Source organism: Capra hircus, chromosome 17 (assembly GCF_001704415.2).
Source record: "Capra hircus breed San Clemente chromosome 17, ASM170441v1, whole genome shotgun sequence".
NCBI classification, from domain to species: Eukaryota; Metazoa; Chordata; class Mammalia; order Artiodactyla; family Bovidae; genus Capra; species Capra hircus.
This window is the reverse complement of record NC_030824.1, coordinates 53850926-53870694: the sequence shown is the minus strand read 5'-3', so window position 1 is coordinate 53870694 and position 19769 is coordinate 53850926. Positions and strand designations below refer to the sequence as shown.

The 19769-nt window shown below is 44.0% G+C and overlaps 1 protein-coding gene across 1 annotated transcript in view; it reads left to right on the top strand.

Moving 5' to 3' along the window:
• Positions 1-18738, top strand: part of TBC1D9 (TBC1 domain family member 9) — a 121470-nt gene extending 102732 nt beyond the window's left edge. Inside the window, exons 16-21 of the mRNA XM_018061559.1 lie at positions 4276-4516; positions 11937-12002; positions 12876-12962; positions 14353-14427; positions 14522-14625; positions 16616-18738. Of these exons, the coding sequence (XP_017917048.1) occupies positions 4276-4516; positions 11937-12002; positions 12876-12962; positions 14353-14427; positions 14522-14625; positions 16616-17341 (1299 nt within the window). The 3' untranslated portion in view covers positions 17342-18738. The remainder of the gene's footprint in view (positions 1-4275; positions 4517-11936; positions 12003-12875; positions 12963-14352; positions 14428-14521; positions 14626-16615) is intronic.

The following is a 19769-nucleotide window of genomic DNA, read 5'->3' as shown; positions in this document are numbered from 1 at the left end:
GGTTGGTGGGGCCACTCTCTCGTTGTGGAGTGTAGGCTTTCCTCTGCGTTGGCGCCTCTCATGGAGCACACACTCCTGGGAACTTGGACTTCAGTAGGTGCAGTTCCCAGGCTCTAGAGCACAGGCCCAGTAGTGGTGGTCCACAGGCTTGGCTTCTCTGAGACATGTGGGATCTTCCCGGACCAGGGACTGAACCCATGTCTCCTGCATCGGCAGGCGACTTCCTTACCACTGAGGCACCAGGGAAGCCCAGGAGTTCACATTAATCATTCAGTTAGTTCCCAGATTTTTTCTGTTAAATTGTGAAGGGGTAGCATGAGTGTCAGCAGGCATACACAGGAAGATGGAGTTAAGAGTATAAAAATAGAGTGCTTAGTATGAAAAATAAAGATGTAATACATTTAAGTTGATGTTTTAGCCTTCTTCTACTCCATGTAGTATTTTCACTGTTTCCTTGGACTTAAGCAAATAGGGTGTTACTTTATAATACTCATTGGAATGATGGCAATCGAGTTTAAATTCTTTCTGAAACTACTGTAAATTTTAATTTCCTCTATTAATCTATATTCAAGCACCCTTAAAAGGAGATACGTAGCTGGAATAAAAATAAAGCTGCTTGAATGTCTAAGGGAAAGCCTAGTTGTTTAAATTTCTGTGATTTTTGTATTTCTAAGTCAGCCCACACCAATCTTGATCCTCAATAAGGAAATAGTATCATTAAATGAAGCAATGTAGAATTGTTTTTTTCCTAGGAGGAAAAAAAAACCACTTTTGTTTTAACTATCATTACCAACATCATAGGTAAAAATGTGACAATTGCCAGGAAAAATTTTTAAAGGATGCCTCTTATGCAGGTACCAATTTTATCACAGTCTCTAATTGGCTAGTTTTTTTGTCTGTTATAGAGCCTTTCATTTGCAGAAATGAACAGAAGGGGGCAGACATAAAGATCTGAGTTGGACACTAGTTGATCTTAGGGTCAGACAGAAAATGTGAGAGCTGGCAATATTTTTGCTAATATCCCACTTACCTGTTAGCTACTGGAGGCACCACCATTTTATTTATTTCTGATTCTCTAGTATCTAGTTTCGTGTCCCTGCCCAATAGGTGTTCCATACGTGTGTGTTGAACACATAGGTGGTTCAGTGATCCGTTTTGAGTCTAGTTCAGTTTTGCATGCTTCTGAGGCAGGCGCAGAGAGGTTGCTGGAGGCTTTGTGCAGTCCAGCAGCGTGGGCAACAGCGCCCCCAGCAGGCTTCATTTAGCACTTAATGGTGCAGCCTTAAGCATGTGCCGTCTCATTCATGCTTTATTCAGGTATGTAGAGCACTGTGCCTGATTGCTCCATGTTAAGTTGGTTTTCCATAAGGAGGGAGTCCCTCTTCATTTCATATAGAGGGAAAAATGCAATGATCCAACTTGGATTGAAAGAAAAAAATACAATGGTTCAATTGAGATCAGATTTTAAAAGGATATTGAGGACTGAAAGAAATCTGCTTCACAGAGTTGGGGTGGGAGACGGGTAGGAATAGGATTTAGGGCAACTACGCAGAAGTGGGGAGTGGCAGCTGGAGGCAACGGGGAGGGCTATGACATTCAAAGGAGGCTGACTTGGGGCACACCAGAAGAGCAAGACCAGGGCTGGCTGTGCAGAAGCCCAAGATCCTGAGATCACTGAAGCCGTATCTTCTTCCCTGGGTGCCCCTGCCCTCTGCGGTCTGTGCACCTCCAGGTTCCAGGTGTGTCGTTTGTACACCAAGGATATTGCCTGAAGAAAGCTTTCCTTACACTCCAAAACCCTGCCCTCAGGTGTGTTGACAAACAGGAGTTCCCCAAGTCTTCTGAGCGCCCCAAGAGAGAACCTGACGTCCTCGATTGGTGTCAGGGATGGGAAGGATTCTCGGGTACTCAGTTCGGTTCAGCCACTCAGTCGTGTCCAACTCTGCAATCCTGTGGACTGCAGGACGCCAGGCTTCCCTGTCCTTCACTGTCTCCCAAAGTTTGCTCAAACTCATGTCCATTGAGTCGGCGATGCCAACCCAAGACAAAGACTTCAGATAAGGACTCTTTCTTGAGTGTTTTTGAAGACTTTTCATTGGCTTCAGTTCATCTGAACAAACATTTATTGAGGTATTATCGTGTCAGAGACACTGCCAGACTCTTCAGTCTTTTATAAAGTCAATTTCTGGGGGATTTCCTTCAGATACAAAGGAAAGAGACATTTGTTTCCCACAGTTTTCTGCTTGGGCTTTGGGCTAAACTTGAAAGAAAAAGGTGAAAGACTGCCACCCTAAGGCAGGTTTGGGAGAAAATGTGATCCACAGCCCCTGGGCCTTATTTGAACTCTTTCTAAATTAGTCCTTTTTCAGTCTCGAGTCCCTAGTGCCCAGATGATGGAGTAGGCGGTCTCAGCAAAGGAGAGGGACATGGTCTCTTTGACTTGTTTCCTGACGGCTGTGAGCACCATGAATGTGCTTGCTCCACACTCGGGGCCGGTTCCAGAGGAACGTGGGTGCTTTAGGTAGGAGGAAGTGCTTTGGATAACCTTTATCCACTGATGGAGCTCGGGTAAAAGGGGACCCTTCCAGTGGGGCCATATCACTAACTCGTTCCCACCCACGGGGTTGCTGGACATCACATTGGAGTATAGCTCCACCCGGGGCACCCCTCGAACCTCAGCGTCTGCCTCCCTCCCCCGACCCCATCACCATCACCATGCTCCTCCACTCCGCCCCACCCAACCCCCCACCATCCAGCAGCACTTGAGTGCAGCCCCCAAGCCTAGTGGACCTGACACACTTCCTTGATTCTCCCAAAGCTGCCCTGAGACACCTCTCCTTCCTCCTCTCTTGCCTACTCCCACGCCTCTCTTTGCCGGATTATTAGCTACAATTCCCAGTAAACAATGAGGACAAAGACACTGGTCTTCTTTGCTCTGTTCTAAATCAGAACAACACTGAAGTACTGCACACTCACCACTGACTCGTCCTTCTCAGAACCCCTAGGCAAGGGGGAACGATCTGGCATGAGAGTGCTTTTTGCTATTGCAATGTTTATACATGCTTATACTGAAATAGACAGTGCAGCAGGAAATAAAGTAAAAATAAAGTCTCCCTTTGGATGCCCCTCTGTCTCCCCAGCCTACCATTCATTGCTAACTGTAAACCTCTACCTAGGGAGACTGGAGGCTTCTTGCTGGCCTTTCTGTTAGATGCTTCATCTTTGTGGTTTTCCTAGAATGGGCGTGTGTTTCTGCCAGAATCAATATGACCTCCTGAATAAAGAGGCTGCCTTGTTTCCAAGGACAGAAACAGGAAGCCTTCAGCTGGATCTCTGTCCTCCTCCACCCTAGTGGTTCCTGCTCATAATTTTCCTGGCGCTATTTTCAGATGCATAAAACAGGAGGGACTGCATACTTGTAGCATCAGGACTGGATGACTAGGATAATCTTTGGGCTTCGCAGGTGGTGCTAATGGTAAAGAACCAGCTTGCTAGTGCAGCAGATGAAAGAGACACAGGTTTGATCCCTGTATTGGGAAGATTCCCTGGAGGAGGGCATGGCAACCCACTCCAGTATTGTTGCCTGAAGAATTCCATGCACAGAGGAGCCCGGCAGGCTCCACAGGGTCCACAGGGTCGCAAAGAGTCTGACATGACTGAAGCGACTTAGCGCATGTGCAGGGTAAGATTTATGTGATCTAGGTGACCAGGAGGCAGGGGTTTACAGGACACTAAACTAGAAGTTTGGAAACCCAGAATCACATTATGATTCTCCTTTGACTATGATTCTGGTTAGCTGATTCATGGAAGCCACTTACCCTCTGGGCTGTACCATCCTCACAGCGGACAAGAGGTGATCAGACTGCCTGAATTACAGATCCTCTTCAGGTTAACACTCTTAGGTATTTCTTTTAAAACAGAGTATTTGTTTGTCTTTATGGGAGTTACTCCTTAAAATGCTTGTGAGTGTGGGAGTAGCGGCGGGGGAGAAAATGGTGAAGGGGAAGTTCTTTCTTTCTTCACCTACTCCAGTAATTGAAACGGGTTTTTCATGCCAGATATAAACACAGAGATGGTTGCCATGGAATTGGTGGGAGGTGGTCAGGTGGAGATAAATGTAAAAGAGAAGCCGAGGGTGCCCTGGGTCCAGACCACTGCCCCAGGAGATGCAGACTGGTGACCTAAAGCCTTTTCCCAGATTTGAGGAAGGCCTTTCTTGCCAGTATTTGCTGTGAGATGCAGCCTGCCATTTCTTTCTGTCCTTCAATTCTGCAGGCGGAACATCTAACCAGCTGTTATTGGGGCGGGAGCAGCAATGCGCTGGACCGGCATGACCCCAGCCTGCCTTACCTCGAGCAGTATCGCATCGACTTGGAGCAGTTCAAGGGCATGTTTGCGCTGCTGTTTCCCTGGGCCTGCGGAACTCACTCTGACGTGCTGGCCTCCCGCTTATTCCAGTTATTAGATGAGAATGGAGACTCTCTGATCAACTTCCGAGAGTTTGTCTCGGGGCTGAGTAAGGACAAGATTGCATGAGTTCGGGGGTCGGGGTGGGGAAACCGGGGGAGATGGGGGAGCAGCGTGGTCTGCCTTGCTGCCCTCAGGACCATAGCCCTGCTCTCCTCGGAACACAGGGCTTACAGGACAGAGGAGCACGTTTTAAGGTCTGCAAGCTGATTGTACATTTGTTTTAGTTAATGGATATACTGTATGATTAAATCATTACCTTCTACATTAGTTAGTCTCTCAGTCATATCCAGCTCTTTGTGACCCCATGGACTGTAACCCGCCGGGTTCCTCTGTCCAAGGCATTTCCCAGGCAAGGATACTGGAGCAGGTTGTCATGCCCTTCTTCAGGGGATCTTCCCAATCCAGGGATCAAACCTGGGTCTCCCACATTGCTGGTGGATTCTTCACCATCTGAGCCACCAGCCCACAGATAGTCTTCAGCACTAGTTAATATACTTAGTCATGGAATTTGCAAGGATATCACCTTAAACCCTAAATTCACAGACCACGATAACTTTATGAGGAAAGAAGAAATGTTTGGATGTGGATAGCTTTTACTTGTCCCAACATATATTTATCCTACATATGATATATTTCATAAAATTTTATGAAACATTTCATAATTTAATAAAAGGCTAAAAAAAAGAAAATGAACAGCTCTGCAGTCTAGTGGAAATCTTTTCTCTCGGTTTTGTGGGGAGGAAACGTGTCCATTCCTGAGAATGCACACCCGCACCCGACAAGCATCACGGGTTTCTGCCTGTCAGCCTCGCTGTCTGATCTGTTTACTGCCCTATATTCCACTGGGCTTGTTGCATTAATATTTGAGTAGAAAAGCTATGTGGTGGTCGAGCTTCACCTGACATGTGGTTATGGATGTAGCAGGCATTATGTCGGGCTGCCAGAATTAAATAGGAAAAATTTTTTAATTCTAATTGTGCTACACTCTGTGACCTGATCCATGCACTTGAAAGTGCCATGTGCCCAAGGGAAGATGAAGGCATCAGGTATTGAGCCAACAATGATTCCAGAACGCACCCTAAATCATAAAGAATCATGACTTGGAAGGCTTAAAGGTCAGAGGAAACTGATAGGTTGTTAAAAAAACAAAGGGGAGTAGGTGAGGCCACCTTAGATAAGTAAAAACTGTTTGTAGGAAGCACTCAGATAGATCATTCAAAAGGGCTACATGGAGGAAACTAGCCTTTATTAAGCATGCTTTAGAACTTGTACATTATCACTTAATCCAAACAGACCTTTGAGGTAATAATAGTATTGATCTGTACTTCCCAGGTGGCTCAGTGGTAAAGAATCTGCCTGCCAATGCAGGAGACGCAGGAGACATGGGTTCGATCCCTGGGTTAGGAAGATCCCCTGGAAGAGGGCATGGCAACCCACTCCAGTGTTCTTGCCTAGAGAATCCCATGGACAGAGGAGCCTGGCAGGTTACAGTCCATGGGGTCACAAAGAGTCAGACACGACTGAGCAGGAGCACAGAAGCACAATAGTGTTGATAACTAACATTTATACAGCACTTACTCAACCAGGCTTTGCTCTCAGACTTTATGTGCATTTAATTTACTTAAGGCACACAACTGCAAAGTTGGTGTTTGAACTCAAGCACCCTGGAAGCAAGGTTGTGCAGTTACAATGATGCTTTATTATCTGTGTGTTTACTATTAATACCCTCATTTTCAGTTAAAGAGATGATGGCTCAGAAAAGTTAAGCAACATGCTGGAACATTCATTTTTAGCAAGTCAGAATATATCTGTTATTGAGCTGAAAGGCAGTTTGTCCATGCTGGACCCAGGATTCAGACAAAGTTTGTCTCAGAAGCACATCCTTTTTCATTATTCTGTGCTTAAGGACAGCAAACAGATTTTTTTTTTCTTTTTTTTTAGGGAAGAAAGAGGTATTGATTTTTAATTACACAAATAATGCATAAATACATTCTGCTTTTTAAAAAAGTGAACAAAGGAATTTTCATGGTGGTCCAGTGGTTGAGACTCCAAGCCTCCATTGCAGAGGGTGCAGGTTCAATCGCTGGGTAGGGAACTAAGATCCCATATGCCATGCAACATGGCCCCAAAAATAAAAATATAAAAGCAATAAAGTGTTTTTTTGTAATTTTTTAAACATAAATTTATTTTAATTGGAGGCTAATTACTTTACAATATTTTATTGGTTTTGCCATATATCAACATGAATCTGCCACAGATAAAGTTTTTTAAAAGTGAGCAAAATAAAATAAAAAAGTGAAACAATCTAGACAAGGCTAGAGACATTTTGACCCTCTCGTAATCTTTTTTGTTCTAAAGTAACTACTTAGTATCATTGGTATCTATCAAAAGGGAGATTTTTTTTTTTTAATGACCTTTGGACAAAATAAGGAGAAGGAAAAGAAAGACAGATTCTACTTATAGAAAGGGGTCAAGGAATATTTGCTGTAAACATCTTTGCTGCAACCAGTTTCACTGTACAACTAATTGGCCATAAGGCCATTTTAACATGAGAGATAAAAGTACTTAGTTGATAATCACGACACTAGAAAAGGACAACAAGTCAGTGTTTGTAAATCCTTTGGTGAGCATGGCATCCAGTCCCATCACTTCATGGCAAATAGATGGGGAAACAGTGGAAACAGTGACAGACTTTATTTTCTTGGGATCCAAAATCACTGCAGATGGTGACTGCAGCCATGAAATTAAAAAACGCTTGCTCTTTGGGGAAAAAACTATGATCAACCTAGATAGTGCATTAAAAGGCAGAGACATTACTTTGCCAGCAACGGTCCATCTAGTCAAAGCTATGGTTTTTCCAGTAGTCATGTATGGATGTAAAAGTTGGACCATAAAGAAAGCTGAATGCTGAAGAATTGATGCTTTTGAACTGTCATGTTGGAGAAGACTCTTGAGAGTCCCTTGGACTGCAGGGAGATCCAAACAGTCAATCCTAAAGGAAATCAACTCCGAATATTCATTGGAAGGACTGATGCTGAAGCTGAAGCTCCAATACTTTGGCCACCTGATATGAAGAACTGACTCATTGGAAAAGACGGGATGAGATGGTTGGATGGCATCACTGACTTGATGGACATGAGTTTGAGCAAGCTTCAGGAGTTGGTGATGGACAGGAAAGCCTGACATGCTGCAGTCCCTGGGGTCACAAAGAGTCGGACGTGACTGAGCAACTGAACTGAACTTAATGAGCATAGTCATCCCTCTCACTCATCAAAACTAGAAGTTTACCAAGCTATGGCAGATATAAAAGAAGTGAAGTGAAGTTGCTCAGTCGTGTCCAACTCTGCGACCCCATGGACTGTAGCCTACCAGGCTTCTCTGTCCATAGGATTTTCCAAGCAATAGTACTGGAGTGGATTGCCATTTTCTTCCCGACCCAGGGATCAAACCCAGGTCTCCCGCATTGTAGACAGATGCTTTACCATCTGAGCCACAAGAAGTGGCTGCTAATTCCCAGTGACCTTCAAGAGCACTAATAATCGATTCTTTAAGTAATTTGGGTAGGACAGCTTCTCCTCTCAGGCTCTTTACCAGATTTATCACTCAGTATTAGACGTTGATGGCAAAAGGAGAATCAAGCTCCTCCTGCCCCATGAAAAGGAAATGGTTATGTGATCCCTGATGGGTATATAAGTTTCTTGAAAATGGTGAAAACAGAGTCTGGCTTAGATTAGCTTGCTGAAGGATTTGCAGAAATTGATATCTGTTTTTCCAGTGTAATGTAACCATCAACCAGTAATTATTTTTATCTTTTATGGCAAAATGACCTTATGGTCAGTTTGTTGTGGGGTAAATCTGCTTGTGGCAAACATATTCAGGATGAAAATACCAATGTGTAGAAAGTGACCGGAATCAATATAAATATATAATTTATTTAAGCTTAGTCAAACCCCAACAAGGCAAATACTCTTCAAAATCTTGGGAAAAGGAAAGAGAGGCTTGCAGTCCATGATAGTGAAAATACTAGAGAAGAGTACTTAGGTTTCTTAAAATGCAGTTGAGTTCTTTGAGCAAAATAAACTCCACCTAGATTGCTGGGAGGAGGCTCAGAGCTGTGGTCAGTCATGCAGGTCGATTACAGCTATGGAGATGGACAAGTCGACTAGGGAAGAGAAATTCTGCTCAAGTCTTAAGAAACTTAAGAAAGAATTCTGGAAAAGATGGGTCAGTAATTTCAGTGTCCATCCCCAGAAAGATCCCCCCTGAAATCAGTGACCAGATGAGTCTCTATGGAGTTAGAGATAAGAGATTACTATCTGAAGGCGCAAAGTAGCTGGATCTCCTTTTTCAGTGGTATTGCTGGAAGGCAGCTTTTCTAAACAAGCCACATATGCCACAAAGCAGCTGGTCATTGGACATTGGAGAGTTGGAGGGAAATGGAAGCTGGTGATTCCATGACTAACTGAACCCTGCTCCAAGAGCATGACAGCCAGCAGAGAGTTCTCTATACACTGGGCTTGATGTTTAATCTCTGTGGTTGTTTCCTCATTTACAAAGTAATGATTGTCGGGACTGAAAGAAATAATTCAAGTTACGTTCCTACAGCAGTGCCTGGCTCAGAAAGTGTTAGTTATTGTTGTCTCTACAATGACTAGGAACCCGCTCTACCTGATTCAGATAGCAGTTTAAACTATCAAGGTGGAGAAGGTAAACTAAATGTGTCAGTTACGCAAAGCTGGAAGAGACAGTCAGCATGTTGGAGGACAAAAATAAGATGGAAAAAAATAATACTAGAGGAGGGAATGATTGGTAATAACAGATTGATAGGGATAAATCAGAAGTCTCACATTTTAAAAAATTGTTTATTTATTTGCTTATTTTTGGCTGTGCCGGGTCTTCTGCTGCACGGGGGCCTTCCGTAGTTGGGATAAGCAGGGGCTACTCTCTTGTTTCAGAGCGTGGGCTCTAGGCCATGTGGGCTCAGTAGTTGTGGCTCAGGGACTTAGTTGCCCAGAGGCATGTGGAATCTTCCCTGACCAGGGATTGAACCCCTTTCCCCTACATTGGCAAGCGGATTCTTAACCAGTGGACCACCTGGAAAATCTCCAGAAGTCTTAAATTTTAAGAAATGATTGTAAAAGGACTGTATGTCTGCATATACATATATATAGTGGTTGCAGCTATGCTTTCTAGAGTCAGACAAATCTGAGTTCAAATCCTGGGCCTGCCACTTGCTGTTACTAGCTTATGGCCTTGAACATATTACCTGAGTAAGCCCGGCCTTTTTCATCTGTAAGGTTGGGATAATAACGGTGCCCATCTCAAAATTCTTGGGAGAGGAAAGTGAAATGCACATGGAAAGAAGTGAACAGAGGGTTTATTGTTGTTCAGTTGCCCAGTGCCTGCGGCATGTCAGGCTTTCCCGTCCTTTACAAAGTGAATGGTTCACGAATGTCTGTCATTATTTTCATGATTAGTATGAGTCAGTGTGCAGATGTCTTGAGGTTTAGTTGACTGTGTAGTCCAGCTCCAGAAAGAGGAGTATAAACAGCTGAATGCAGACTTAGGCTGTATTAGGGGAAGAGTCAAGAACAGTTCCACTCTTTTCCACGGTGGACAAAAGCCATCTGGAACTCTCTGTCCAGAGGCAGACTGAGAGACGCAATAACACGTAAGGTAGATATGAGTAAAAATAAAAAAGAGTATACAAACCATGTCATATGAGAAAGTTGAAAAAGACTTAGAGAGGTGTAGCCTGGGGAATATAAATTTACCTTGAGAAGATAAGCTGGTGGGAAACAGGACCTTAAAATTTGAAGGGTTGTTGCAATGAAGATGCGGTAGACCTATTCTATTTGACTTTGGGGCAGGAAGAGGAATCGTCCTACATCTTCTGTTGAGTCGTAATCTCTGAGATCTGATAAGGACTGGAAATTTTCTTCCCCAAAATGACATTGGCATGTGAACACATTTTATGTTGTATGCAGTTCGTGACCTTGATGAACCTGAGTCTGCAGGTTAAGGGTCCTGACTGAAGTGAAAATGACAGGAGCATTTTCAGTGTCTCAGGAGTTCCCTGCTGGGATGAGATGCCTCTAGTTGGGATGAGCTCCCCATCTCTGACTCTGAGGATGTTCAAGCGGGTGCTGGATCCTCTCCTATGTGGGTGTGGACATGGAAGGTCGGACGAGATAATCCCTGCTGTCCCTGTCGACCAGTCCAGATCCTCTGGTTCCTCTTTTCCCAAATCTGATTCATCTTGAACTCTGTGCTCTGAGAATATGTACTTACCAAGTATTTTCTGGTTCCTGAAATACTTATTGACTTCAAGGGAGAAAGTAACAAGATTCTTTGGACTGAAACAGTGGTGATATAATGGCAGCTGTGTGCATGTGAAGTTACTCAGTCATGTCTGACTCTTTGTGACCCCGTGGACTGTAGCCCACCAGGCTTCTCTGTCCATGGGAGTCTCCAGGCAAGAATACTGCAGTGGGTTGCCATGCCCTCCTCCAGGAGATTTTCCCAGCCCTACGTCTCCTGTGGTTCCTGCATTGCAGGCAGATTCTTAACTGCTGAGCCACCAGGGAAGCCCTTAATGGCTGCTAGGTTAGGCTAAATTGGACTGAAGAACTATTTAAGAGACCAGAAGCGCCTAAAAAGGATTTCTAAAATGAATAATTTGAAGCACTCTCAAACATGTCTTGGTCCAGTGGTTAAGACTCCATGCTCTGAGTGTAGAGGGCATGGGTTTAATCGCTGGTTGCGGAACTAAGACCCCCGCATGCTGCAAGGCATGGCACCAAATAAAATTAAATTTTTTAAAAAATAGGCTTTAAAAACGTGTATCAAGATTATTTCTGAACTCTAGCAGTTATGATACTGAGGCCCAGTCACTGGGCATTTCTTATCAGTAGTGTTAGTTGCTCAGTCATGTCCGACTCTGTGACCCCATGCATTGTAGCCCCCAGCTCCTCTGTCCATGGAATTTTCCAGGCAAGAATACCGGAGTGGGTTGCTATTCCCTTCTCCAGGGGATCTTCTTGACCCAGGGATCAAACCCACATCTCCTGCATTGGCAGGCAGATTCTTTACTGTCTGAGCCACAAGGGAAGCCCTTTGTATCAGTAACACTCATTTAATTTGTGCCAGCTGCTAATCTAAGAACTTTAATTCTCACCTTTCGTGGGTCCTGATGTCAAGACCACTGGTAGAATCTTCTAATTTGTCATCCTGCCTTCCAGAGGGGAAACTGAGATCCAGAGAAGCTCACTCTCCCAAGGGCACATGGTATCTATACAAAGACTTTGAAACCAGACATCCTCATTTCAGAGCTTTTAACACCAATCCCATACAATATCTGGGTTTCAGCTTGTAGGTTGATGCTTCAAGGGGACACTAAGCCTCAGGGTGGGGCGGGGCTGTTGTGAGCACAGTACATTTCATATTGGTACTTATGTGACTTCTAGGTGCCGCGTGCCATGGGGACCTCACAGAGAAGCTCAAACTCCTGTACAAAATGCACGTCCTACCTGGTAAGTGAGCCATGCAGAGTAGCACGGATACCCGTGGCCCTGGCCTGGCTTGATGTCTTTTTTGGTGTGCCCTATTTGCCTCTTCTTTGATATACAAAAATCACTCATGGATCACTAGGAACAAACTGAACAGTATTATTGCCAGGAGTTCCTGAATTAGCAGGTGCTTGGTTCATTTATTTGTCCAAAGTGTGAGCTGCTGTAATAGAGCAGACTTTTGCAAGAGAACAAATAAATAGCACTTGGTAACTCCTGGGATTCTGAGTCTAGGGAGAGCAGTCTTACCTCTGACAGAGACAGTGAGAAAGATGGTGAAGTTTTTTGAGTTCAGCTTTAGACCGGGTTGGCCACCAGTTGGAAATATCTAGCAAATACTAAAAAAGAAAGAAAGAGAGGAAGGGAAAGAGAAAGAAAGAGGAAGAGAGGGAGAGAGAGAAAGTAGAGAGAGAGGGATGGAGGAAGGAAGGGGGATTAGCTCTAAGGATAGAGATAGAATAAAACTATAGATTTGGGAATAATCTAAAATTCGGTTCCTTAAAGCATCATTCCATAGGATTTAGGAAAGTTTCCGAAAAAGGAAACCGTGAAGGGACTCTTTGGTGAGGGGTTGTTATAAAGGAAGATGGAGTGAGAAATGGAGGGAACCCCCCTCCCATAAGGTTTTGAGGCTGCGGGTATTCCAGGCCCCTCAATGCTATAAAGGAAGATGGAGTGAGAAATGGAGGGAACCCCTCTCCATAAGGTTTTGAGGCTGCGGGTATCCCAGGCCCCTCAGTGCTGTGATCCCCCTGTGTCACTTCTTGAATAATTAAAGCACACTTTCCCTGAGTCGTGGCCCTGCCAATGTGAGAATTGTCTCTCCTCTCTCTCCAGAGCCATCCTCCGATCAAGACGAGCCCGATTCTGCTTTTGAAGCGACTCAGTACTTCTTTGAAGACATCACCCCAGAATGCACACATGGTAAGTGGCTTTTTCTCATCAGGCCTGCTCTGTTTTTGTTCTCCAGAGCCCTCTGTTGTTGGAAACCAAGTTGCCCCTAAAGCTAGGCAGCCAAGGAAGTATATGAATACAGTTGCCTAATATGCTATTTTCAGATTTTTGAACTTGAGTAACTACTGGGGTCAGGAAGATCCCCTGGAGAAAGGCATGGAAGCCCACTCCAGTATTCTTGACTGGAGAATCCTCATGGACAGACGAGCCTGGTGGGCTATAGTCCATAGTGTCGCAAAGAGTCAGATACGACTGAAGTGACTTAGCATGCATGCAGCTGCTGGAGAGTGGGTACTTTAGCCCATCAAAAGGACCATGTATGACTGGGACTTCCCTGGTGGTCCAGTGGCTAAGACTTTGTGCTCCCAAGAAGAGGGCATGGGTTCAATCCCTGGTCAGGGAACTAGATCCTATATGCCACACCCAAAGATCCTTCATGCTATAACTAAGACCCAATTGCAGCCAAATAAACAAAAGAAAAAGCCTGACCTGTAGTCAGATATGCTGTTCTGTAACAGAGGTCAGCAAACTTTGGACCAAATCTGGCCCACCACCTCTTTGTATGGCCTGTGATAATATAAAATGTATATTAAAAAATTAAAATAATATAAAATGTAAATGTTACTGCCTGTAAGTAAAGTTTTATTGGAACACAGCCAGGAACACAGCCAAGCTTATTCAATTATATATTGCCTATGGCTGTTCTCACACTGCAGTGATAGAATTGCCTCAGATATTTGCCATCTGGCCCTTTACAGAGAAAGTTTGCCGACCCCTGCTCTGTATGGTTGTTAGGTCGATCCAGACATGATCTGGCTCATTGGGAATACCTGCAGATTAATATGTGAACTTGTTCTGTTTTGCCATGTGTTCTGCCAAGCATTCTTTACTTCATCATTATGGCAGCTTCCTGACTTCACCTGTTCGAAAATCAGTGTGAGTTGTTCCTGGGTCCTTTTGCCTCTTAAATCTTACAGTCCCTAAGTAAGCACAGCTCAGACCTGCTTTTGAACTGTGAGCACCTAAGTGATTGAGTGGAGAGGAGTGAGAGGCAGACGCAGTCTTCTTATTGACATATGTGTTACAGGCAGGAGCTCTGGTCAGGATGCTAGCTCTGTCTAGATGATCTCCAGCAGCTTCGTGTATCTGGGAGCCTCAGGGTCCTTGTGGGAACATGGGAGATGAGAACTGTCACCTTGGGTACAGTAAGGATTTAGTGAGATAATGTAGTAAGCCTTCCAACATAGTGCTTTCTCCGACTGTAACCCCACCTAGAGGTGTTTCTGTTTTCTCTTACACGTGCTAATAAACCTGTGGGTTTACCATGTAACACCCTCCTTCTTTTTAACTCTCTTGGCAGTGGTTGGATTGGACAGCAGAAGCAAACACAGCGCAGATGATGGCTTTGTTACAGTGAGTTTAAAGCCAGACAGAGGTACAGACTTCCTCTTCTCTGTGTTTCCCTTCCTGCTGGTTCAACAGTTGTTTCTTGACCTTTGAACACTAATTTCTTGGCATTTGGATTTTAGGGAAGAGGGCAAACTCTCAAGAAAATCGTAATTATCTGAGACTCTGGACTCCAGAAAATAAAGCCAAATCAAAGAATGCAAAGGATTTACCAAAATTGAATCAGGTGAGTGCTCAACAGCACAGTTCATTCATTTTAAACCTTGAAGCTCTGTTCTCAGTCATAGATAAATGTAGAATAAGTATCCCTCAAGGATAATGGTAACCTGGAGCACTTATTTAGTACCTGTTTGAATGTATTTTGTGGACGCTTTTGTGCATTTAAAGTATGCGCTGTTATGAGGAAATGACCACCTCAGAAAATGGGAACCACAAAATACTGTGGTATTTTGAGAGTACATTCATTCTCATCCCAATCATTAAAAATACCCTCAGAGGAAAGGGAACCCTCCTATGCTGTTGGCGAGAATGTAAGTTGGTACAGCCACTAGGGAGAACAGTATGGAGGGTCCTGAAAAAAATTAAAAATAGAACTACCATACGACCCTGCAGTCCCACTCCTGGGCACATATCCAGAGGAAAACATCATCCATAAGGGTATATGCACCACACCAGTGTTCACTTTACAGTAGCCAAGACATGGAAGCCACCTCAGTGTCCATCAACATAGGGATGGGTAAGGAAGATGTAATACCTGTATACAATGGAATATTGCCCAGCCATTAAAAATAATGAAATAATGCAGCAACATGGATGGACCTGGAAGTTGTCATCCTGAGTGAAGTAAATCAGACAGAGAAGGAGAAATATCATATGGCATGCCTTATATGTGGAATCTAAAAAGAAACGACACAAATGTCCTTACTTACAGAACAGAAAGAGACTCACAGACTGAGAAAACAAACACGGTTGCTGGGGTGGTGGGGGCAGGAGGCTGGCAGGATAGATAGTTTGGGATGGTCTTGTACACACTGCTATATTTAAAATTGATTATTGACAAGGACCTACTGTATGGCACGTGGAACTCTGCTCAAAGTTTTGTGACAGCTTGGGTGGGAGGGTAGGGGAAATTGGATTCATGTATATGTATGGTTGAGTCCCTTTGCTGTTCACCTGAAACTATCACAACCTTGTTAATCGGCTATACTCTAAACACCGCCCCCCCCAAAAAAGAGGTGAAAAAATAAAAACCCCTCAGAGGGATTTTCCAGATAGTCCAGTGGTTAAGACTCTGCGCTTCCTATGCAGAGGACACAGATTCAATCCCTGATAGGGGAACTAAGACCCATAAGCCTCATGGTGTGCCAAAAAGCATTTTAAAATTCCATCAGATATTCAAAAGACAAGCTCATGCCATTTCCAAACCACTGTACTTAGCTGTAAATAGGTGTCTGACTTTTTTCCCTTAAACAGCTAAAATATAATGAGGAAGATACAACCATGTAAATAATTTAAAATACAGGATGAAAATGCTTTTTATTAACAGAAGAAGAGATAGATTATCTGGGTGGAGGTAGAAAACATGACTTCTGGCCAGAGAAACCAGTGGATGTGTCATGGGAGAGAGGATTTGAGCTGAACTTGGAAAACTTGGGCCGAATGCTGAAGTGTATAGGCATGAAATAAGATGAGGTCTACGATTTACTTAAAAGTCAGCAAGAGAGGATAAAGGAGTTAGTTAAACATTTGTATAACAAAGGAACCGCTAATAAAAAGGCCTGTAGCTGTGACCAAGAGGACATCCATTTGCATCTCTCTGTGCAGGTTCAAATCCTGCTTGGCTACAGTCATAAAGCTAGTGGTAAAGAGCCCACACGCCAGTGCAAGGACACAGGAGATGCAGATTCAATCCCTGGGTCAGGAAGAACTCCTGGAGGAGGAAACGGTAACCCACTCCGGAATTCTTGCCTGGAGAATCCCATGGACGGAGGAGCCTGGCGGGCCACAGTCCATAGGGTTGCAAAGAGACATGACTGAAGCGACTTAGCACACACACAATAAAGAGACTGAATCCACCATCCATCCCTTTAAACCTGCACAACAGGACTTTCTTGCAGGAGTCCTGATATTAAGCGGCTTTGCAGTCCACTTGGGTCCTGGCTGTGTACTCCCTATGAGGTGGTCATGTTCTTGTGTTTTCCCCGATCACTTTTCAGGGGCAGTTTATTGAGCTGTGTAAGACGATGTACAACATGTTCAGCGAGGACCCCAACGAGCAGGAGCTGTACCACGCCACGGCGGCGGTGACCAGCCTCCTGCTGGAGATTGGGGAAGTGGGCAAGCTCTTCGCCCCCCAGCCTGCCAAGGAGGGCGGGGGTGGGGGCAGCGGGCCGGCCGGCCACCAGGGCCTCCCCGGCAGCGTGCTCTTCCCCAAGAAGGGGCCGAGCCAGCCTTACGTGCCCGAAGCAGCGGAGCCCCTCCCCGCCAGCTTGGCCGGCGCCGGTGAGGAGCACTCCCTGGGCGGACAGATGGAGGACATCAAGCTGGAGGACTCCTCGCCCCGGGATCACGGGGCCTGCTCCTCTATGCTCATCTCTGACGACGACACCAAGGACGACAGCTCCATGTCCTCCTACTCGGTGCTGAGTGCCGGCTCCCACGAGGAGGACAAGCTGCACTGCGAGGACATCGGCGAGGACACGGTCCTGGTGCGCAGCGGCCAAGGCACAGCGGCGCTGCCCCGAAGCACCAGCCTGGACCGGGACTGGGCCATCACCTTCGAACAGTTCCTGGCCTCTCTCCTGACCGAGCCAGCCCTCGTGAAGTACTTCGACAAGCCCGTGTGCATGATGGCCAGGATCACCAGTGCAAAAAACATCCGGATGATGGGCAAGCCCCTCACCTCCATCAGTGACTATGAGATCTCGGCCTTGTCCGGCTGAATCGGGCACCTTCTCTGGGGACCGGGAAGGCGGGGGGGCGGGGGCGGGGTCTTTTTTATGTTCTGTGTTGGGGCTTCAGTCTTCCTTTTAAATTAAATATTTATTAGTACCCGGCCTGAAGCCTAGTGTTTTCATAATATAATACAATGAAAAGCTGTTGGAGAAATACTTAAAACACCTCCATGTAGGTACAGTGCCGCTCTTTTGTTGGGGGGAGGGGGATTTACCAGAATGCAGTGAATTCCCTAAAAAAAAGATGACTCTGTCTGTGATATGTGTGCATTTATAACTTCTTAATCTTGCTGTTGAGCTGTATACATAGTGCTGTTTAAACGCTAAATAAGGCAGCAGCCGTTGTGTATTCGGGCTTTTTGAATAAAATTAGAGCTGTAAGGAAAGTGAGATGCCACAGAGAGAGAGAATGTTCTTAAATGGCATAGGCATTGTCAGCTGGGGTAAATTCTATACCACTTTAAGGGAGCATTAAAGCTATTTTTTAAGATTTGAAATATATTTCATAAAAGTCCTCTATTCAAAAAGCATATTCTGCAGGCATTCCCATTTGAGGTTCTAAGCAGTTAGGAAAGTATAAGTGATTTTCATGTGATGCCAGAATAACACCTCTATTTGATCAGTTTGGGCAAATACCAGACCAAATTGCATTGAAAAATCAATTGCATTGATTTAAGTCAGCTGGCCGGAATTCAGGGGGAAAATGAACAGTCTTTTGTGACAGAGAATCTGAAAGTGGCAACAAAAATGATAAGAGGGCTCAGAATTTGGGGGGTGGGGTGGGGGTAGGGGAAGAGTAAAAGTCCTGATGCTTCTTATACTGAATTTTCAGCTTCTTGTTACTCATTGCAAATACAGCAAAAAAATAAAACAATAAACTTTGCCATTTCCATGCTTTCCATAGGTTCAAGAAATCATACCATGTATCACATATGACCATCTTTCCAGTTAAGTCAATGTAGAGATAAAGTAAAATGAAAAAAAGTCTGCAAGGTCACGTCACTGAATGTGTAGAGCGGAACTTGACACTTTATATAAGAGAATAGTATGCTCTATTTACTGAATGGACTTGGAAATGAAACCTGTCGCACCTGCACTTTGTATTTTCGCTTCTTTTTTATTACTGTTACGGTTTTGTCTTTTACAGATGTTGGAGTTTTTTTCTTCTTATTGTTGAATTCATAATCATGGTCACATTTTCTTTGCATATTCAGAATATTCCTTCCAATACATTCCTTTAATTTAGAATCCATTGTGTCCTTATTTTTAGCTGTTGCTGCTGTTTTTAATTTTGTTTACAGAATGATTTTTTTAAACTGTCCAATGATGTAGTGTTAACCTCAAATAGGATAAATGTGAACAAATAAAATACATGGATACTCAAATGTGGCTTTTATCTCAGTACTTCAGTTCCTGTTTATGGTGATAACATTATTCTTTTGAAAACTTTGCAGGGGAAATTATGTTTGACAACCATTTTGGCTAAGGAAACAAATTTTTATAGGCAAATATTTTGAGATAAGAAATACACTTTGGGGAATTCCCTGGTGGTCCAATGGTTCTGCCTTGGTGCTCACTGTGGGGGCATAGGTTCAATCCTTGTTGTGGGAACTAAGATCCTTCAAGCTGCACAGCATGGCCTAAAAAAGAAAGAAAAGAAATACACTGTGTAGTGGTGTGCATATGAATGTAAAATAAGGAAGAGAATCACTATTGGTCATCTAATTTTCTAACTCATCCTGCATAAGTGATGAAAGGGTGAAAATCCCTTTCATACATACCATTTGGTATGTATTTCATTGAGTTGTCATTTGATTTGACTCTAAGGTTGTTATACATTATTCTGTCATTGTTTCTATCACCTAAAGATGCCTCGGGAAATACATTTGTAAAGTCTGATACTCTTATCTCCAAAAATCAAAGATGGGTATCAGAGGGAAATGAGCATGTGTTTAAATGTGTAACCCTAGATAAATGAGTTTAATAGAGTTTTGCCAAGAGAATGCACTGGTCATAGCAAACACCTTCTTCCAGCAACACAAGAGAAGACTCTACACATGGACATCACCAGATGGTCAATACCGAAATCAAATCAATTATATTCTTTGCAGCCAAGATGGAGAAGTTCTATACAGTCAGGAAAAAAAAAGACTGGGAGTTGACTGTGGCACAGACCGCGAACTCCTTATTGCCAAATTCAGACTTAGATTGAAGAAAGTAGAGAAAACCACTAGACCATTCAAGGTATGACCTAAATCAAATCCCTTACGATTATACAGTGGAAGTGACAAATAGATTCAAGGGATTAGGTCTGATAGATAAGAGTGCCTGAAGAACTATGGGCAGAGGTTCGTAACACTGTACAGGAGGCAGGGATCAAGACCATCCCCAAGAAAAGGAAATGCAAAAAAGCAAA